The sequence below is a fragment of the Prionailurus viverrinus genome, chromosome A2 (genome assembly GCF_022837055.1).
Source record: "Prionailurus viverrinus isolate Anna chromosome A2, UM_Priviv_1.0, whole genome shotgun sequence".
Taxonomy (NCBI): domain Eukaryota; kingdom Metazoa; phylum Chordata; class Mammalia; order Carnivora; family Felidae; genus Prionailurus; species Prionailurus viverrinus.
Window position 1 is genome coordinate 18826627 of NC_062562.1, and position 21666 is coordinate 18848292.

At 53.9% G+C, this 21666-nt stretch overlaps 1 protein-coding gene across 3 annotated transcripts; it reads left to right on the forward strand.

Moving 5' to 3' along the window:
* Nucleotides 1–873: 873 nt before the first annotated feature.
* Nucleotides 874–10930, forward strand: HEMK1 (HemK methyltransferase family member 1). 3 transcript variants are annotated; one of them, XM_047849168.1, is made up of 11 exons: nt 874–966; nt 1989–2368; nt 2667–2758; nt 3071–3164; nt 7178–7312; nt 7641–7705; nt 7983–8032; nt 9024–9132; nt 9986–10081; nt 10233–10346; nt 10510–10930. In XM_047849168.1, the coding sequence occupies exons 2-11, from the start codon at nt 2141–2143 to the stop codon at nt 10568–10570; spliced, it is 1044 nt and encodes a 347-aa protein (XP_047705124.1). In that variant the 5' UTR covers nt 874–966; nt 1989–2140; the 3' UTR covers nt 10571–10930. The 3 variants fall into 3 exon arrangements, with proteins under 3 accessions (XP_047705124.1, XP_047705125.1, XP_047705126.1); XM_047849169.1 differs by lacking the exon at nt 9986–10081; XM_047849170.1 differs by lacking the exon at nt 874–966 and having other exon boundaries at nt 2190–2330.
* The last annotated feature ends 10736 nt before the right edge of the window (nt 10931–21666 follow it).

The window sequence follows — 21666 nt, forward strand, 5'->3', positions numbered from 1 at the left end:
AATAGCCTCCATCCACAGCGCGATCATCTCAGGGGAGGGACCCTCGGATACCTTCTAATCTTCGGATTTTCAAGGGAGTTTACGAGGATTAAGGGTCTGGGATCGAGCCCAGGAAACTGCATGTTTAATAGTAGTTAACAGTGATCTAGTTAACAATAGATCCTGGTGGTAGGAGGGTGTCAGCAGATCACACTTGTGTGGGACAGGTCACACTTTTGTGGGACACTGCCGTGAGTTTTATAGAAGGAGCAACTGAGGCCCAGAGTGAGCTGGCAACAGCCAGAGTTTGAACCCAGGTCTCCAGCATCCAAACCCTAAAACCTGGGAGCAAGAGGGTCAAAAGCGGCCCTGGGGTCTAGTGACCCCTGGCCCCCAGCGCAGCTCGGACCACTCTCGGCCAGGTCTTGAACACTGGGTCCCGCCCTCAGATTGCTACCGTCCCCACCACTGGAATCCATCCAAGTGCTGCTAGGCCTGTGCAGAGGCTACGCTAGACCATGCCCCTGGACATCGCACTCCAATTCTCAAACCCTGGGCTGGCTGCTGACAGCCCCGTTGGGGCTGACCACGCACCACCGCGGCTGGGTACCCAAACGCCAGCTCGTAGTAGTCCCCGCGGGCTGGGGCCATGTCCCCTCCGTGACCTTCAGGAAGAATGGGGAGACCTGGCCCCTAGGGCGCAACCTCCCACACATCCACGCACCCTGGCGCGGGTGGACTACCGGCGCACCCCGCGTGGCTTTCACAGCCTCCTCAACAGCCCGCAGCGGCTTCCCGGGTGGAACCCAGTAGCACAAGGAACTCTGGAGCTGGGCAACTGGGTCCGCCCGAGTCCTTTCTCAGAAGCACCGACACCGGAAGCAGGGCGTCCGAGGGTGCTCACGTCGGGTCTTGCATATCCGGGGGCCATGCCCCGGCAGTTTCTGCATCCGGGCGCGCGGGCGGGCGCGGTAATTCTTCAGGCCGGTACGTGCTAGAAATGGGAACCAGGACGGGTGCCCCTGGACTGCAGCACTCTCGAGACCCCCACTCCGCGTTATATAGATGAGGAAACAGGCTTGGGGAGAGGCGACCTTGCCTGGGTCATTAACGATGCTTTGCAGAGCTGAGAGGGAAGCTGCGTCCCGGACTTCAGGCCTTGGCTCCTCCTGGGGCAACGCTCAGGTGGACAGAGCTGCTCTGGAGACCGGAGGACGTCGGTTTGTGTCCTGCCTGGGACAGTGCTAGCGAGGTGATTTTAGGCAAGTCGCTTTCCCTCCCAGCTGGTCTCTGAAGGTGTGACACTTAGCAGGTGCTCAGTATGCTAGTTTGGACCTTAGTCCGTGCGACGGGAAAGGGGACCACTAATTTTAAATCTTCTGTTAAATCTTGTTTGTGATAACTTAAGTATAAAGTTAACAAATAATCGTCAATTTCTTTTTGGCTGGGGATTTATGCTGATGTTTAGGATTATGGGTTAAACGGGGCATGGGGAGAATTTTAGCATACAAATCAGTCCATGCAAAATGTCAAAAGCAAAGCAAAGCTCCCAAGCAAAGGCAATCTCCTCTCTTCTTGCAATATTAGTTAAGAGCATGTAACATTGAGTCCCTCCCGTGTGTTGAGCTGACTCTCAGGCCCTTGACATTCATTGTCTGCTGCACTGCTCACATGGAGTTGATGCTATTCTCCCCATTTTATGGAGGACACTGGAACTCAGAAATAATGACTTTCCCAAGTCGCACACACTAGATGATACAGATCTGTTCAGCCCTCAAGCCTGAGCCCCGACCCATCACCAGGGGCTGAGCTCTGGGTTCAGCCCACTTCAGCTAAAAACATGATGAAAACATAATTGGCCAAGACAAGAAGAATCAAATAAGTGGGTGAGGGTCTAAAATGGAGTTAAGGAGGTAGCAGAGCAAGAGCATGCCCTCTCTCAGGCAGCAGGTCAGGGAAGAATGGGTCACACAAGACTCAGCTGCTCTCCTGGTTCTTCTCTCTTACAGGTTGGCAGTCACATTTGGATCAGAGCCACCTTGAGGAGCCAGAGCCTGTGACCGTCTCTACCTGGTTGGAGCCAGTGACCCATCTTCAGCAGCTGACATCACTTGGAAGACTTAGGGACCTGGGAGCACTCAGGAGAGCCTTTCCCTGAGACATGGAGCTTGGGGACCGAATGCTCCGGGCCCTCCTGTCTGGCCTGGGAAGGAAGGGAGGCACCAGGGGCTGGGCCTTCAGCTCATGGCAATCCTATATGCCCCTGGCTGGGTTGTTGAGTGCCACAGAGGTGGTCAGCCACTGGACTGCAGTCTTTGAGAAGAGGGGCATCCCTGAGGCCCAGGCATCCAGTGAGTACATCGTGGCTCATGTCCTTGGAGCCAAAACAGTTAAGTGCAGTGTTGTTAAGAGGGCAGAATATGGGGGAGGGAGAACCTTAGGGAAGAACATCCAGGCTTTTCTGCCCCACTGAGAATGCTAAGCTAAGAGTGATGGGGTTTTTCTGAAGGCGTGTCTTAGATGGATACTTATTCATTCACCCAGCTAACGTTTACAGTGTGTGCCGGGCGGTAGGGATCCAGGGATGACCAAGGTGGTCAGTGTTGGGCCCACAAGCATTGTCCACCTAAACCTGGGTCAGGCCCTTGGATCAGGGAAGGCAGCCACTCACATTCTCTGTGGGGCAGTTTCAGAGCCTGAGACCAGTACTTCGGACCCAGCCCCTGAGTCCTTGGCAGCTACAGCATGTGCAGAAGCTGAGTAGCTGCCGATTGCAAAGGTGAGCATCCATGGGCCAGACCTGAGGGCTCTGTGTGGGGAACAGATGTCTGATTTCCTCCAGCCCAACTAGTTCGTGGTCAGGGAGGAGGAAAGTATACAAGGACTAGGAAGGTGTTGGTCTGAGGGGTTGATGAGAGGGGAATCAGGCAAGTAGAAAGGGAGAAGGGAGGGAGGGAAGGCCTTGGCTCAGAGTCCTGGGGCAAGGAGGACGACCCTGACGCTTTTGGTATCCCACAAGTTCTCTCAAATCAGTCATGGTCCTATTGGCCCAGGCTCTAGCACTGATGTCACCCAGCTGCCTTCTCTGTAGGATGCCTGTGCAGTACATCCTTGGGGAGTGGGACTTTCAAGGGCTCAGTCTGAAGATGGCCCCCCCAGTGTTCATCCCTCGCCCGGAAACTGAGGTAGGTGTGGCACCAGGACAGGGCAGGATGGGGATGAGGGTGGGGTTTAGGGTACCTGTCTTGCTCCACATTTCCTCCAGGGGGCGCTGGGACCCTGTGATTATTGTCCTCAGAGGCCTTGCTTTTATACTGGTGTCTCCTGGAAGGCTTGGTAGGTGGGGCCAAGAGTGTAGAGGTCTCCTTCTGGCCTCCTTGAGTGTCCTCACATCCCAGACCAATGTCCTAGCTCCCAGACATGGCCTATCCAATCCATGGGGGGAAAGTGCCTTCCTCCTATCTCAGGAGGCGTTGGTGGAGTGGATAGGGCTCCAGCTGGACACCTGGAGGCCTGGTACAGCTATGTGACCTCAGGAAAGTCATTGACCCCTCTGGGCCCACATGATAAAAGGGTTGGGCCAGGGAATCTGTGACTTGGTGGTTCTCTTAGATCCACTGTCTGGTCAGGTAATTACCCGTGTCCCTCAAATTACTAGGACTAGGGATTGGGTGGCCCTAGATTGGTAAGGCACCCTTATTGTGGGAGAGATGCTTTCTGTAGCCCTTCTTGGGCTTCCCCTTGACCTTATAGGGAGCCAGAGAGAGCAGAGCAGGTGGATGGTGCTGTGTGGGGGCTGATGGGCAAGCTAGAGGGCACCAGGCTCTGAGAAGGAGTGTTTCTCAAAAGGTATCCAGGCATACAAACATTCCTAGGAAAGATCATACCTCATTCACCTGCCCAGACAGGTACCCAGAGTCCCACCTCATTTTCCTAGACTCTCTCCCCTGGCCAAGAAACCTTCTGACCCCATTCACTTCCACATCATGTGGTTCAGAGGCCAGGTCCTCACTTTACAGCCCAGTACTGGGAGGGACAGTAGGGAATCTGAGAACTACCTAAAGTCACAGGGCTGCCAGTGGAAGGAGCGTGGGGGCAGCACTCGGACTTTCTGACTCTGGGTCAGGGCCCCACATCTCCCATAGGGCTGTCCCATCTGGGATTGGATGAGCTGGGATAGAATGCGGAGATCCAGAGCAGGAAGTGGTGGTCTGCCACATGTAGGTTCTTGGGAGGCTACCCTGTGTCTTTCCCAAGCATGTGACCTCTGGCTGGGAGCTCACTTACTGTCTCCTGAGGCTGCCAAGAGTCAGGACATGGGAGGGAAGCTACCATGATGGCCTTTCAGTCCCCTCAGAGCTGATCTGACACCAGCCATGTGCTCCAGGGTTCTGAATGTGGAATGTGGACTTCTGGCTCACATGGGGGCCCCCCATTCCTGTGTGGGTCTGGGCCAGAGAGCAGCTCTGTTGCAAGGAGCAGGGGGAGGGGAGAATGGAGGGGGAGGCTGTGGTTGGGAGGTCAGGTCCTCACCTCACTGCGCAGACATTTCTGAGAACTTGCCAGGTTTGCCCCAATGTGAAGCCACATTGGGGGTGCTTTACCAAGAACTTGAGAGGACGTGGCCTGTGGCAGGGAGTAGGGAGAATGGGTGCAGGGAACAGTTTATGGTGCCTGTGATCTTTCTATCCACTGGAGGACAGTTTCTGATGATGGGGGCAGAAGTCAGAAATGTGAAGCTGTAGGTGGCATGTGGCTCGATGAGTTGGGCTTTCCCTGTGGGTGGGAAGGTGGCTCAGTCCCCAGGCTGGCGGTGTGTACAGTGGGAAACCCAAGGCTGAGAGTGTGAGCCATTCATATCCAATTGGGCAAGATGAGGCTCTGCGGGGTATGGGAGGCTCAGTGCCTTATCTGTGATTAGCTTGAAAGAGGCAGTGCCACCTTCATGGGGCTGCTGTCTCAGAGCATCCGAATGGAGGGTACTCACAGCAGTCAGGTCCTGCTGAGGCCTTGGGCTGACTTCTTGACGGAAGCTGTCTGTTCCCCACATTCCCTTCTATCCCCACCCCATCATGGTTTTGGATTCTTCCCTTACTCACCTAGAAGAGGTGCCCTGAGTCTGAGGCCAGCTCAGCTTTCAGCCTCCTCTAAAGAGCCACCAATTTCAGGCTGATGGAGGCTGGAGGCTCTTCACTTGGTGAGGAGGAAAGTTTGTGGACTTCTTGCAGGTGGTCTCTATCCCTATAATTGTCCCATAGCCAAGTTGATCCTCAAGTGGTCTGGAGTGTAATAGAGGGTCCAGGGGACACTCAGCTTCATGCGCTCCCTGGGATGGCCGTTCATATATGTTGTATGTCTCTCTGAGGTCAGGGGTGTCTCTGTGAGGTGGCTGGCCAGTGTGGCTGTCCAAGGGGTCATTCTCCAACCAGAGTAGGTCTGTCTGTGGCCAGGAAACCAAGAGAAGTTCACACCCCTAACAAGCCTCAGCTGTCCTACCAGATGCTCAGTATGTGGCCTCAGTGCTGAGCCCGCAATCTCCCACCACAGCTCTAGACTTCTCGCGCTATGGTAGTCCCAGTGCTATGGGCCCAGGTTGCTGCAAGCACCCCTGCAATCTCCAGTAGTGCCTGGTACAGGACTAGTGGGAGCAAGTGAGGGAAACAGGAAGGGTTAAACCCATAGGCCAAGTCCTACCTGCCTTGAACTTGCTACCCTGGGCACAGGTGAGCTTTGCTCCTGGGATTGGGGGGCCTGGAAGGATAAAATGCCTTTTGGGACTCAGGACTGAGGAGCTTATATGGCAAATGGGTCTGAGTGATCTGGAGCTGTTGAGCTTGACTGTTGATATTGGGAGTTTGGGAGGACCTAGGGGAGTCTGAGACTTAGAGGGTAGCTTCCCACGACCACTGAGAGCTTGCCCAGCACTTGGAAAGTGGCCAGGAGGCCCCTCTGAGGGTCAGGCTTTGCCTGTGGGACACACTGTGATGGGTTAGATTCCTGGTCTTCCCATCATGGAGCCTTCAGTCTGGTGGGAAAGGCAAACTGCATCCTGGACTTTAGACTCATGGTGAGGAGCCATGGTAGAGAGAGCCTGGTGGGGCGGTGGGGGTGAAGAAGCCTTTCTGGAGAGGTGGACCTGTTTATAGATGAAGGGAGCACCCACTTGCAGACCCCTTTGCCCATTCCTGAGCCAGCCCTGCCTAGGATTCCAGGAGTCCCAAGTAGGGAAATTCTCCTAAGGGTTGTCTTTGAGAAGGAAGCACACTGCCCTTTCCCAGTTCCATGCCTGGCTGCTTGGGCCCTCACTCCACTGCTCATTAGAAACAGTTGGCTACTGGGCAGCAGCAGCCCTCCACTCTCACCTCCACCCTGTATTGGTTTCCATGCACAGTCCCTGCAGGTAGCAGATGGGTGGACAAGACTTGAAAGCCTGTTGTTTCCAACGTGACAGTGTCTATAAGTGTCCCCAGGCCCCCAAGGCAGGTGCAATCAGGCACCTCCCACCACACTATGCCCACTTATTCCCATGCCTTGTGTATGCATGCCACAGCCCTCTTCAGATATGGGGCTTAGGTAGGACTGTGTTCTCCCTACTATGCCCCACCTCCATGGAGGCAATTCCCTGTCCCTCCCTGGGGGCCTTCTAAGTTCAGCTCTATGAAGAAGCTGGGGCCACTCTGGCCCCTGATAATTGGCCATCATGAGCTGTGAACCAGGCTCCAGGAGGGGCCTTGACCCCTGGGCCTTAGCTTCCTCATGGACCATTTGTGAGGATCCAACAGATTAATGGAGGGAAAGTTCTGGAATCAGGGCCAGTCAAAGAGGAAGTGGTCGAGGAACATCAGGCATGGTTCTAGCATTGCCATGTGCACAAAACAGAGGCTGTCTATAAAAGGCCTAGCTGAGGTTTATTGAACACTTACCATGTACCAGGAATGGGACCCATGTCTCACGAATGTGTTTCTGTTTAATGTCCCCAGCATCCTGATGAGGTGGGTTATCATCCACTCAGTTTCACAGGTGGGGAATCTGAGGCCTAGAGAGGCAGAGTGACCTGCCCATGGCCTGACATAAAGTTCAGTCTAGCTTTAGACACCCCCCTACATTGACCCCTCTAACCATGCTTGGGCCTCTGTGCCAGTACCCCCTGGAGGGCCGGGTTGTCACTAACTCTGATCCAGACCCCTTTGCCTCACAGGAGCTGGTTGAATGGGTGCTGAAAGAAGTGACCCAGAGTTCCTGTCCAATGGGAGCCCAAGGTGGCCCCCTCATCCTGGAAGTGGGCTGCGGATCGGGAGCCATCTCCCTCAGCCTGCTGAGTCAGCTTCCCCAGGTGAGCCCCCTCTGCGTCCCTGTGCCCCACCCTGAGTAGACTGGGATTACCACTCACTGTCCCACAGATCCTTTCCCCACCCGTTTCTGCTAGAAGCACTTGAGAGGAGGTGGCCAGATATGGGAAGACAGGGCTGCCCTCAGCCTATCATGGTCATAGCCTCTAACTCTTTTCCCTTTTTCTCTGGCCAGACCCTGGCTACAGAGAGGGGAATGGCTGTTGGGTATTTCCCTCCTCTCTAGTAGGGGTTGGAGGAGAGCTCTGGTCCCCAGCCCTGGCCTCTCCAGGCACCTGCCCCCTACATACCCATCATTTATTCTTGGGGCAGAGTCGAGTCATTGCTGTGGATAAAGGAGAAGCTGCCATCTGCCTGACCCAGGAGAATGCTCAGAGGTAGGCGGGCTGGGGAGACAGAAGGTCAGTGTTGGGGAAGTCTGACTTAGGGACCTGGTCTCAGTCCCTATTCAGGTATTAAACTCACTGATGTCTGTTTTCTACTCCTAAGAAACGGGAGGTCGGGGGGCGGGGGTTGCCTGGCATGGGTCCCACAGGGTTATGAAGGACAGTGGGCACCAGATAACTGCCAGTCCAAGAAGAGTTTATTCTCATAGTCCTGGTAGCCACAAGCAGGAGCCTCCCCTGTGCTCACCCTCACTTCCCATCTCTTCAGGCTTCGGTTGCTGGACAGAATTCAGATCGTTCCCCTGGATGTGACTTTAGGTATCTTCCCTACCCATCTTCCTTGGGGTGGGGATCCTCAGCACAGGTGCTGACTGGTGGAGAGATGGATGGAGGGCTTCCCCAACACACACACACACACACACACACACACACACACACACACACACACACTATCGTAGACCAATCCTGCACGCAAGCACACACACACACACACACACACACACACACACACACACACACTATCGTAGACCAATCCTGCAAGTCCCTGCTGCCTCCTGGGCTGATTTGACCCATGCAGGGACCAGCCACAGGGTCTTTGTTATTTTCTGAACCCCTGTAACTAGTGAGATTAACTAGGGCTTGCTTGCTTGTTGTCAAGAGATGAGCAGAAGCTCAGGAGAAAAGCTTTAGGACCAGAATACTTTAATACTTTAGTGCCTACCCATGCTGCTCCTGCCTGGCCCAGGCACAGCACAGCTCAGCCACACCTTTGCAGAGTGTTCTTGGGTTCTGGCTGCAGTTCTGGCTTCATTACATATCCACAAGATCTTTGAGCCTCATATGCACCCTCCATAGAGTGTGATACACCTGGTGTGGCACCTGGCACCTGGATGGAATGGACAAGCAGAGTTGCCAGGAACTGACTGACTAAAGCCAGGCATGCCCTTCACACACCGAGTCCATGTGCTGGCTATGGGGCAGCATATGGCAGGGCCAGTAGGGTTACAGAGAACAGAGGCTCTTGCATTGACTAACCAGTCAGAGAGGTCTTCCTAAAGGTGGCACTTGAGCTGAGATTTGAGAGGAGGGAGAGAGGGCAAGGATATTCCATGTGAAAAGTTGCCATCTCAGAGTATACATGCTCCTGGCCAGGCTGCTGGCCTGGGACCCTGGGCACTAATTTGCAGGTCTGGGTTATCAGATCCAGAGATAGGCCCATGGTGTGGCTTGGGGAGGGAGACTACCCAAGGGACATGGTGGCAGGTAGAGCTGCCACCTAGTCTTTGCTGTGTGTTCCCTTTGACCATAGAGGGGAGCTGGTCACACCTCCTGCCCTGGGGCCCCATGGACCTGGTCATCAGCAACCCTCCCTACATCTTCCACCAAGACATGGAACAGCTGGCCCCTGAGATCCACAGGTACAGGGTATGATAGGAGGGAGCCAGGCCTGAGAAGGCCTTGGGGGATGTGTCTGCCCTGGGGGAACTACACCATTGGGAGTAGGGGAGTAGGGGAGCCAGGGAGGGAGAGGGGACTGAAAGGGACAGTGATGTTGAAAGAGAGGTTCACTTAGGAGCCCACAGACCTACTCAGTTCAGCTTCTGCCTTCCCACTTAAGACCACTGAACTTCTCTGAGCCTCATTTCCTGCCTTTGAAAGGGGAGTGATAGACCTTTGCAGGGCCATGAGGAGGACTTAGCAATGAATAACATTAGACATGGTATAGAATACATAGAAGGTGCTCAAATGCGTACATCATTTTACAGAAGAATGAGGCCCGGAGAGGGAAGATGCCTGGTCCAAGGTCATGTAGGGGCTTAGCAAGAAGGCTGGGACTAAGACCCTACTCCAGGCTTTGCTGTGAGTCATCCTGTTCTCAAACAAGGGCTGAGAACTAAGGGTAGCCCAGGATCCCTTGGACGAGGCAGCAGTAATGTGGGTCAAGGTGCTGGCTCCCCCTTTCCAGGCTCTCAGGAATAGTCTAGCCAGTTCCAAGCTCCCCCCCCACCCCGCTCCAGACTAAGCATAGGAACAGACTTGCCTTGCTATCAGTCAGTGGGATTCGCTAAGCACTCCCAGCACTGCCTGGTGGGCTGCTGCCTATAGGAGGTAGGGGCATCAGAGCTGCTGTTTGGGGTCTCCTTCCTCTGTGTCCTCAGATTTTCCTCTCAGCCCAGAGTGTAAGTTCCATGGGGCCCCTTTGTGGAGGGCCCTGCTCAGTTTAAGATACCCCCTGTCCCAGACTCTCACCTTCCACTGTTTTCCCTTCAGCTATGAAGACCCAGTAGCCCTGGATGGTGGGGAGGAGGGCATGGACATCATTACCCACATCTTGGCCCTGGCACCTTGGCTTCTGAAGGACTCTGGGTATGGATAGGGCAGGTCTCCTGGATCTGTCCCAGTGTGTACTAGGCCTGCCCTGACAGTCATTCTGCCCCCACGCCTCCCGGTCCAGGTAACCCAGAAGTGCAGGTCCTAGTTCTGCCTGGTTGAGCTGACCCATTTCTCCTCCATGTAGGAGCATCTTCTTAGAAGTGGACCCAAGACATCCAGAGCTTGTTGGCAGTTGGCTTCAGAGCCGGCCTGACCTGTCCCTTGATCTCGTGGCTGTGCGCAAGGATTTTTGTGGGAGGTGAGCTCTACCTACCCCACCCCTACCTCCATAGTCATAGCCACACTGGTTCTTCCACTCAGGCCATCCACAGCTCTGGCTGTGGGGAGAATGTGCTGTTCCCACACTCTGCTCATCCCCTGGGATTCAGGCAATGATTGGCCTCTTGCCCCTGTCTCCTTAGGCCCAGGTTCCTGCATATCCGGAGGTCTGGGCCACAGTGTGGCTGCCTTATGGAAGCCTGACCAGGGCCCCAGCCTACCAGAGTGCCTGGCTGATCCTTCTTCCTGGAATGCTACTTAGGGGGAGGTGATGGCACTTTCTAGAACCCAGATGCTTATGACATTTCCCATGGCTCTGTGATTCCCCAAGCTCCACATTTCTGGGAGACTTGGGGATAGAAGCAAGGGTGGGGATGTCCTTCTTGGGGTGGCAAAGAACAAGGACATCCATAGTTTGGCTCAGAGCTGAGCAGACCTAGGTTCCCATTCTGGCTTCCCATCACATCAGTGTGGCCAAGGGTAGGTTGCTCAGTGTCTCTGTGAGTGGAATTGCCTTGGGGATGTTGGGAGATATGGCCAATAAAGTGTCGAGAGACCAACAAATAGTCGTCTAATGTTTTGTTACTGTGATTTGTGGGTCCCCTGCCCCCTTGTCCCCAGGCAGTGCTGGGAGTAAGAGCTTCCTCCTGTTCCAGCAGGACTAGCCATCAGTCTCCCATCTGGTGGGAGTGTGAGAGTGCAGTGTGGAGAAAGGCACATGGGTGCTCCTTTTGGCCTTGGATGCCAGGGCCTTGGGACTGATCAACTCACTCCTAGGGTTCAACCTAGCCCTCAACTGCCCTAGGTACACTCCCACACACCCTGACTGGGTCTAGGCTCTGAGCACAGGAGTGTCATCTGAATTTCAACTCAGAGCTGACTGCCTGCTTTCTGGAGGGGATTGGGCTGAGGGTCTTTGGTGCACAGTTCTGGGGTCACCTATCCTCATTTATTTCACTGAAGGCTTGAGCCAGTAAGGAGTAAGCAGCGTTTACGTTTACTTTTTATTCTCATAGCTTTTGGCTAAAACATTCCTTCCAGGTTGACCTTGCAGTTTCAGGTAACCCATCTGTCCCTGGTTGGAGCTGGGGAGAGTGAGAAACCCAGACAGCGCAGGTAGCTGGTTGTGACCTCCACCCAAGCTCTGGTCTGTGCAGACTTGTGGCCACCAGGAGGCCCGAAAGCCCAGCCCTTCTGTCCACAGCGACAGGAAACCTCCCAGTTGGCAGGTGCTGGTGTGACTCTGCATCAGAGTGGGTCCTGAGGAACATGCCAGACCAGACTGGCTCATCCCACTGGCACTTTCAAGGGCCTGACCTGGTGGTACGGTGGCCAGAGGCAGTATGGTCTGGTGGTCAGTATCCTCTGCTAAAGCTAGGATGCTGGGCTCCAGGGCTGTGTCTTGCACTGGGACCTCGGGCAGCTCCTTTCCCTGCAAGAAGCTGGCTCTTCTGGCTCCAAGGCCAGTGTAAGGTGGCAGCCTCATTTTAGCCTCAGTCAGCCAGGTGGGGTGTGAGCTGGCATCTGAATCCTCACTCCTCCAGCAGGGACTCCCCAAGAGAAGATGTGGCCTGCCTGACATCTCATGGTGGGAAGTAGCCAAGTGGAGATGGGAAGTTAGGTCCCTGCCTTTGGGGAGTCTGTATTGCTGGGCTCATACCTGGCTTGAGTGACCCACTCCTTCCCCTACTGTGCTGAGGGTCACATCTGCCTTAGCAGGGGCCACACTGCAGCTCCTAAGGCTCCTGTGTCCTGCTCCTTGCCCAATGCCAGCCACATGGACTCCAAGCTCCTCCTGACTTCTTTTGAGGAGGATCAGGGACTCCCCATCATGGCTGCCTAGAAGGAACCTGGGAGGGTGCTGTAGGGCACAGCCAGAGAGAGGTTCCTGGCTTTCTGAGCCCCCTTGTGCTCTCCAACCTCTGCCCACATAGGTCCTTACCAGTATCGCCCATCTCTTCTGCCTGTGCCCTTCAGCTCCTGCTGTCTTCAGCAGCATCTCAAGGCAACCTGCCCCATTGTTCCACAGCCTGGGCCACACCTCAGCCAGTACTGGCTTCCCTGATGGTTTCACTCTCCTGGCCTTGGACCTATCACCGAGGAAAGGTCTTGGCAAGCATGTGGATATGTCACCCCAAGAGACCATAATGATGGGAATTACAGTGTTGGGGCAGCTGGGGTCACAGAAGCAGGAGCAACCTTTGGAGACAACCTTCCTAGAAAACCATGAGGCTTGACTTCTCTGATAAAGAGATGCAGGCCAAGTGGACTGGCAGGCCGGGCCTCAAGCCTGCAGCTAGAGGGGTGGCCAGAGGCCCCTGTGGGGACCACGTACAGCACTGGCTTGATTGGGCCTTGGACATTGAGCTCTGATGTTGAAGCCACACCACCCTGAGTTCAGATCTTGGCATCTGCCCCTCACCAGGATGTGACCTTGGCCACATGACTTCACCTCCCTCAGCCTTGGCTTTCATACCTGATAAATGGGACCCTGTGCTTTATCTCATAGGATGGTTCTGAGGAGTCCATGGGTTGCACCTTTGACGGGGCATTGTGTTTTCACCGCTTGCTCCAGAGAGCAGACATGTGGGGAGACACAGGGAGGGCCTGTACCCTTATGCGTCTGTCTGGTGCTTGACACCAAAATAAAGCAGGCAGAGAAATGGCAGTTTGGAAAGGAGGGAAGGCAGGGATTTCACTCTTGGGCTCTTGACGTCTACCTGCTCTCTGGAGATGGAGCCCCCAAGAGGCTGGTAGTCTGGCCGCCTAGATTTCCCTCAGCACCTCCTCTCTGCACTAGGACTTGAATGGCCTGAGGTCCAGGCCACAACAATCAGTGGCTCTGCCCAGGAAAGCCAGGCTCACCTGCCCTATCTCCTCCCTCCTTCCTGGGGCCAAAGCAGATGAGTACCCCCCACCCCCGCCCCAGCATGTGTTATGGAGCTGATGGTAGAGTCCGGGCTCTTCAGACCCCTGAGATCTTGAGGGATGTGCCTACTGCCCTTCCAGCCTCCTCCAGCCAACCCTAAGCATGGGCAGGGGATGTAGGAGTCCTTGACTGATGTACTCGGAAAGCAATTCCATCCTGTTTGCTGACAGTTGAGGAAACAGGCTTTGTCTCACAGTTGGGTGCTTGTCCTAACTGCCCTTAGGTTTCTCCATGGGGGCCCATCTAGCTGCCCTATTGAAATGTACCCCTAAACTCGTAAAGCCTTTTCTTTTTAATATTTAAAGTTTTTTTAATGTTTATTTAAAAATTTTTTTCTTAATGTTTATTTATTTTTGAGAGACAGAGAGAGACAGAATGATCAGGGAGGGGCAGAGGGAGAGGGAGACACAGAATCCGAAGCAGGCTTCAGGCTCTGAGCTGTCAGCACAGCTGACATGACAGCCCCCTGACATGGGGCTCAAACCCATGAACTGTGAGATCATGACCTGAGCCAAAGTTGGATGCTTAACTGACTGAACCACCCAGGTGTCCCAATGTTTATTTTTGAGAGAGAGAGAGAGAGAGAGCGCGAGCACAAGTGGGGGAGGGGCAGAGAGAGAGGGAGACAGAATCTGAAGCAGGCTCCAGGATCTGAGCTGTCAGCACAGAGCCCAACACGGGGCTTGAACTCACAGACTGTGAGATCATGACCTGAGTCAAAGTCAGACGCTTAACTGACTGAGACACCCAGGTACCTCGCCCCTAAACCCTTTCCTGCCACCACCCTGTACCTGGACCCTGGGCCATTGACTGCTGCCAATCCCTGCCCTAAACCCTTGGCTGTCTCCTCATGACTTAAGTATGGTCACTGTGTCCTGCAGAGTCCAGGTCTGAAGAGGTGGGAGGGGGGTGGTGATGGCTGTGGGAAAGGCCCTGTGTGGACCCCTTTCAAAGCCCCATCAGTGCTCTGAGTAAGCTTCCATCAGAACAAAGTGTTCCACTGCTGACAGGCTTTGAGAGCTGCTTTAACCTTTTCAGGCCAGCATGTCCTTCCCTGTTCACCTTTGGATTCTTTTGTCCACCGCCCTGGACTGCAGCTTCCTCGCAGGACTCTCTATTCCCTAAACATACCTCCTTCCCTTTGCCCAGGCAGTGTCTCCCATCAGGAATGCCTTGCCCACCACTGCCATCCAAATGATCCCTCCCCTCCCTTCAAGCTCCAACATAGATGCTGCCTCCTCCAGAACACCCGCCCTGATCCCTCTGTCCTCCCTCCCTCCTACATACCATGCTCCTAGCCCAAACTTCTGCCAGCACTGATGACATTCTGCCCCATGCATTTGGAAACCTTCCTGTCTCCCTCATCTCTCTAGGGCCACATGTGGGTCTGGCATACCCTAAGGTCAGTAATGTCCACTCATAAACCAACAATGTGTGTATTTTCTAGAATGGAGCTGGAACTTCCTGTGTGGCTCTTGTCTAATCTGACAGCAGCTTTTGCATATTCTGGTCAATAGGGAGAGAAGAAGCTATGAGGGCCCAGCCTCCCACCCAAACTAGGCAGCTGTCCGAGTTAAGCCATGGCTACTAATGGGCTCCAGTGCACCTGATCTGTGCACAGCGGCTGCGCCAGGAGTACAGGCTGTTCTTGGCGGCAACGGGGGCAGGTGCCAGGTTTCCTGGAGCTCTGGGCCCTGGCCAGCCCCCACCCAGAGTCTTGGCCAGAACAGCGGCCTGATCCCCCGTCAGGACTCCTCAGTCCTGGACGAGGCTTCTGGATGGGGCTTGGGATTGGCAAAGCAACCCTACCCCTCCTGTGGCAGACAGAAAAATGGCCCCTAAGATGTCTGTGTCCTAATCCCCCAAACCTGTGAATGTGTTACCTCACATGGCAAAAGGAACTGCAGGTGTGATTAAGTTAAGGATCTTGAAATGGAAGGATTATCCTGGATTATTCAGATGAGTTCAGTGTAATCAACAAGGGTCCTTATAAGATGGGGGTGGGGAAGGAGATTTGAGGGAAGCAGAGGTCACAGGGAGGCAGTGTGCTGGAGAAAAGGGCCATGAGCCAAGGAATGCAGACAGTCTCTAGACACTGGCAAGGGCGAGGAAATACATTCTCCCCTAGAGCCTCAAGAAAGAATAGAATCCTGCCAGCGCCTTGATTTTCGCCTGGTGAAACTAATTTTGGACTTCTGACCTCCAGAGCTATAAAATGATAAATTTGTGTGGTTTTAAGCCACCAGATTTGTAGTAATATGTTACAGCAGCAGTAGGAAACTAGTACAGATTTTGCTACTTGAAGTGTTGCTGTCACAAATACCTAAAAATGGAAGTGGCTTTGGAAATGGGCAGGAGCTGGAGGAAATTTGAGGTGCATGATAGATTGCCTTGAATACCTCTGCTCTGAGAAGGGGGGTGGCTGAGGTGGGGATGGGGAACACCCCTCCATCTGGAGACCTGAGCTGCCCAGGCTCCCTATCCACAGGTCTAACGTGGTAGAGAAGACTGGAAGACTGCTCGGGGTGGGCCCTGGAGAGGCTGGCCTGGCACCAGGGGCAGCTATGGAATAGGACTGCAATCAGGGGAAAGGAGGCAAGGCTGGCTTCCATGGCCCATCTCTGTGGCATGGGGGCCACCCAGGCCTTCAGAGAGGATGTCAGGGACTGGATCCAGCACCTCTTGAGTATATGAAGATGAGCAGGGGCCCTGCACTCTGGGTTGCCAGTACCACATCTGTGAAATGGGCACAAGAGTGCCTGACTTCAAGCTGATGGATCTGAACCCTCTGTGTGAGTTGTGAAGGGTTTGTCTCCTTCCAGTCATCAGCCAGTGCCCAGCTCCTGCTTCGGGTCTGGACTGGGCTTTGTGGCTCAGATAAAATTGAGTCATTCCTGGGATTCTCGGCCTGTGATAGCCAAACCTGAAATGGCCAGCTAGAGTCCTTGATCCTGTCCCTGTTCAGGCTGGCCAAGTCCTGGGGCTCTTGAAGCCATGGTCCCATCTGAGGAGCCACAAGGAGAGCTACTGGGAGTCCAGGCATGGGCTGATGTGCCTCATGGCAGGTCTGGGAATCTGGATTCTCCTAATATGCTTTCGATGAAGCCAAGAGGGCCTGATCATATTGGGAGGGGTGGATTTTTAGCAAGACTAACGTCTACTCCTTGATCTCCCTCTTTCCAAACAGTTCCAAGGAAGGGGCTTACTAGGAGTCACATAGCACTTACCTCCTGACTTGTTGTGCAGTGCTCTCCACCTCCATTGCTGCCAAGGGCCTGTGGTCATTTACTTGGATGGTGTGGCTCTTTCATATGGCTCTTCAGGTAGCTCCTAAACAGAACTGACTTCAACCATTGCTGAGGGGTTGGGTGGAGGAGATGTCAGGGACAATGGGACCCATGACTCTGACTAGAGCCTGGGGCCACCTTAAATTGGAGAGTGGGATGTTAAGGATAGTCAGCTCGAGAGTGTGGGATGCCATCAGACATGCCAGAAGCAGTGTTGGACAATGGACAAGGGCGTCAGGAGATCCAGATGCGACCAGTGGTGGCATAGGTCAGAGACAGCCCTTGAGGTAAAATTGGGAAGACCACCCTCCCAGGCCCAGTAACCAGGCATCTCCACATGCCAGGTGCCAGGTGCTGCACATGCTGGCATAAATCCTGTCTGCACATCAGGAATGGCTTTCTTGGCCACTAGACAGGTGAAGAGACTAAGACTTAAGTTGCCCAACATCACACAACCAGGAAGCGGCCATGCTGGGGTTTGAACCAGTCCTCTGATGTCCCAGCTAGTGGGCGGGGACTTTGAGCAGGCCCCCTCTGGAGGCCGACTGCATCCCAGGGCCTCAGTTCCCGGAGACGCTCAGATCCCTGGGGGTGGGGGGAGCGGCAGGGCTGACCTGAGTTTCCAGACAAAGGGGAAAGTGGCAAGTCAAACAGAAGCACCAGACGTGGAGCAAGCTTCCTTCCTTCCCAGGTGCCCAGCTTTCACACTCCGCAGCAGAGGAACCAGATGCAGAGCCCCTGCATGCGGGGGAGGGGAGGGCAGTGAGAGTGGCTGCTACCGAAAGGAGACTGATGTCCCCTGGACGTGGGGTGGGACTGATAGACATCAGACTCTGCTTCTCAGCTGACAAGTGGGTGGGAAGGTGAGTCCTACCTCAGCATAAGGGGTATGAAGCCTGCCTGGTGACGGAGGCGTTTTAGGTCCCCAGGCCCGGGAGATCCTGGGAGGAGGCGCTGGGTGGATGTGCCTAAAGCCCTCCTTGAAGGCATTCCACAGCTCAAGAACTAACTACAGCTCCCTCTCTCTGCCTGCACAGAAGTGCGCCATCTCTTCCTTACTCTGCCCAGCCCTTTAGAGCTGTGGAGTTTGTTCTTTCAAAGCAAGCTTCAGGTGCAACTCCACCATGTAGTTTTACAAAGATAAAAGCAGTACCTTAAACATGAATGTATTTTTAAAGTTCAAATTCTCAACATTTTCTCAGTGTTAAGTCCATCAGGAGGACAGCAGTGAACACACGTTTGAACTGGGGGTTGGGATAGGAGTTGCAGTCTCGGGTCAGCTTTGGTGTCTAGCTTCTTTCAGGGTTTGATTTCAGTGGCACAGGACCAAGTGACCCCTGACCCCCACAAAGAGGTGGTTACAAGTGGTGGCAGTGTTTCTGAAGGCCACCTTGCAGTCTCTTTCATTCACAGGGACAGCAAGAGAAGCTTTATTTCAAGCTCAGCACAAACGCGGTTCTCTGGACACAAGGGGAGGAATCTAATGTGTCATAATTTGGTGGTGTGCCCATTTGAGTCTGTGCGTGGTTTTTAAAATTGGGCTCCTTACGATAGCTAAAAATATGAAAAGAACAGAGAGGGAAAGCGAGAGGAAGGAAAAGAAAGGAGGAAGGGAAGAGAAGGGAATGAGGAAAGGGAAGGGAAGGGGGAGGAAACTCATGTGTGGCTCCTTTGGGTTCTTGGTGTTGGCAGCCTCTGCCTCCGCCTCTCCTGGGAAGCCCACCCTGGGCTGCTTTACCCCCACAACCTGGAGATTCCCAGTGCCTCCTTTCATTTAGTGTCTGTCTCAGCAGGTGAATCTGGGCCACATGCTCCTGAAAAGTCTCAGGAGTCCACAATCCCCTCTCGGCTCCAATGTGGACCGATTCAATCCCTGATTCTGGGGTATGGAAGAAGGCACCAAGCAGGGAACAGGGACTAGGGGCTTCCCCCCAGGGTGTATGGTTGTGCCTGCACGGGTGGGAGGACTGGGGAACCCGGTGCCCCTGAAAGCCTGGGGTTTCTGTAGTTCTGGGTACCTTCATTTCTGAGAATTTGCTTTGGAAAGAGAGAAATGAGAAGCAAAACCCTAGGGCCCAGCAACACCCCCCCCCCCCACCCGCCTTCCTGCCTTCCTTCCGCTGAGTCACAGCCAAGAGCTCAGCACCTCAGCCTCCTCTTGGGGCCACTTGGGTGGGGTGGAATTCAGGGTCATGTGAGGATGCAGCATCTGGGACAAGTCTTCTTTTCCTGCCAACATCCTCTGTGAAGTTACTGAGGGCTGAGGCTACTTCCCAAGCTTGGGGAAGGGGTGGCTGAGGTCCTTATCTGTCCTGTCTCTCCTCCCATTGTCAGGCCCATTGTTCACCCACAAGCACTGAGCACCAGCTGTAAATCAAGCCAGCGTTGGGGTGGTTCAGGCAGGAGGTCCTGTCACTGAGGAACTTGTGGACTTGGACAGGGACTTCTCCTGACAGACCCCCAGTGAGTGGTTGTGTCCTTAGGTTTGCTCTAGTCAGCAATGGGGAGCCACAGGAGGCCCTAGGCTCTGGGGAAACCAGGCCACATCACACACGCACCTGTTAGAGACTTGCACACCCCTACACAGGTGCCCCTGTATACAGGCATGTGCACAAGTGTGGGACTTAAGCACTTGGGTCCATGTCCATGATCACAGGTGTCTGTGCAGGGCTCCCATGGTTGGAGGAGCTCTATGCTTCGGGAGCCAGGCCAGGACTTTGTGTGTGTTAGGAGGGTATCACCCCATCTGAGGCCCAACCACTGTCTCTGAGTCATGGGAGCCCATGGGAACTTGAGTACTATGCTCCCATTTCATGGGGAAAAAAGCTGAAGTCTGGAGAGGCCCCCCATCTCAGCCAGGCTCACACAGCAAGTTAGGGGAGATCTGAGAGGGGAGTGAGCCTGACCTGGGTGCCTTGCCCACATTCCTGACCTCTTTGACCTGGCATTTGGGGCTTGACACCCCCCTGATGACCACACTGCGTTAAACTCTGCGAGATAAGATTGGTGATTCTCCCAGAAAACTCACCTGAGGACCTACCACAGGGTCTTCCCAAGCTTTATGGACCATTCCCAGGGATTTCCCACATGCCACGTCTTTGGTTGGGCCATCCTAGATGCTTGGAATGCTGTCTCTTGCTCTCACTCTCAATCTTCCTCTCTCTCTCCCTCTCTATTAATCAAATGAAATCCAGCTTCCATATTCGACTTAAATGCTTACTCCATCTTTTCTGACCCCATGGAACTTTTCCTGTCTCTGGCCTCCTCTGAGCATCTCTTCCCCTTCCACCCACTGCTCACCCACCTACTAAACATAAAATTGATCTTTAGAGGCCAAGGCTGGCAGTGGAGAGTCCTTGAGTTAGAGACGGTGGGAGCCACATCCAGGCCAGCTCAGCCTTTCAGACTTTGTCAGTCACTGGGGTGGGCCTGGAGCTAAGACAGGAGACAGCACTACCGGGTGCCACCACCTGCCCCCAGTCCTGCCCCTTCTCTGAAGCGGCAGCAAAGTCCTGCTGTGTCCTCCGAGGGCGGAGGAGACTGCAGCTGACAGAGAAGGCCTGTAGCACTGCGCTCGAGGCAAGATGGGCCCCTCAGAGTTTGTCATTCCGGATTGTGTTTATTCCTTCACACCCCTGAGCACCCCTCAACTATGTGCCAGGTCTGTGCCTGTGTTTGGCAGGTGAAGGGTGAGGGCTGGACAAAGTGTAGAGAACCCTCAGGTTTGTTGGGTGCTGCTGTTTCATAAAATGGCCCCAGACTGAGTTCTCCGCTCCTTCACAGAGCTCTTCCCTTCCACCTGGTCTCGGGAAGGGGGCTTGGGGGCTGCCTTTGCCCCACGAGGCTCTAAGCCCCATCGCTACATGGCCATGCCCTCACCCCTAACAACTAAGAACTCTGTCCAGGGCTTTAGCTGCTGGCTTTGCTGTGTCTCAGGGAATGGACACAACCGACCTACCCTCTGGAATGGCCAGCTTGTGTCCAGCCTCTAGTGCAGAGGGCCCAGCTTGGGGAAGGCCATCGGGATTTCACCTGTGCCCCTGGCTCAGGGCCCTGGAGAAAGTTTGGTGGCTTATGGGGGGCGGGGTAGGAGGGGAAAGCTCACAGCTGAGGGGAAGGTGGTTTTCAGTTGCTCATGCCTCATTTCCTCCCCTGGCTATCCCAGACCCATGCCCCTAATGAAAAGTCAGCTTTGCTGCTTATCTACTATACAGCTATACGGTGTTTGTTGTTGTTTATTATACAGGGAGATAGCCTAACTGGTTCTTGCTGGTGTACTGGAAAGCTGTTAATGTATGTGGTTTATCCTATAACTGGCCACTTCTTGGTTTCTCTTAGATCTGTTGGTCGTTGCTTCCCTTGGATTTTCTATGCCGATATTTTACCACTGAAAATAATGATAAATTTGTTTTTTTCCTTTCTAATATTTATAGCTCTTATTTTTTTTCCTTGTCTCATAGCTTGGCTAAGACCTTCAATATAATATTGAAAAATGGTGATGGCTAGAGTACTTGTATCGTGTTTCCCACACATGGAGTGATACCTCTGGTGCCTCCCTACCAAGTGCACTTGCTTTGATTTTGGGTAGACAGCCTTTCTCTAGTTAAGGATGGCTCAGTCTCATCCTGGCTGACTCTGTTTTGTTCATTTATTTTAGAAGCTTATTTATTTGCATTATTCATGTAATAAACCTTCAGTGAGTGTTTGTTGATTGTCAGGCCTACCCTTGGTACCAGAGTATGAAGGAAAAATGGACACAGATGCTGCCCATAAGGAGTTCATGGCCTAATGGAGGATAGAGGGACGTAAACAGGCCTTTATCCTTGGACCACATGGCATGCACTTGATGGCGGTCTGCTCAGCACTGTGCAGGGCACTGGGGATGGGCAGTATTCGGATAAGACCCTGCTCACACAGAACCCCTGGTGGGGTCACATCCTCTCCCACTGAAGTTCCCACACGGCAGTTGCAACGCTCAGCCTAAGGCTTTCTCTGATGCACAGGCCAGCTTGGTAAGTGCCTGAAAGGTCATCCCCCGGAGCAGCCCTAAACCAGTGAAGGTAGGAGTTGGTGGATATGCATCC

Bases quoted from the DNA above. Each gene is read 5' to 3' on its own strand.
- HEMK1 (XM_047849168.1), top strand. From the start codon at position 2,141: ATGGAGCTTGGGGACCGAATGCTCCGGGCCCTCCTGTCTGGCCTGGGA. The intron at 3,165-7,177 runs GTAGGTGTGGCA...TTTGCCTCACAG, and splicing joins TCCCTCGCCCGGAAACTGAG to GAGCTGGTTGAATGGGTGCT. The intron at 8,033-9,023 runs GTATCTTCCCTA...CTTTGACCATAG, and splicing joins TCCCCTGGATGTGACTTTAG to AGGGGAGCTGGTCACACCTC.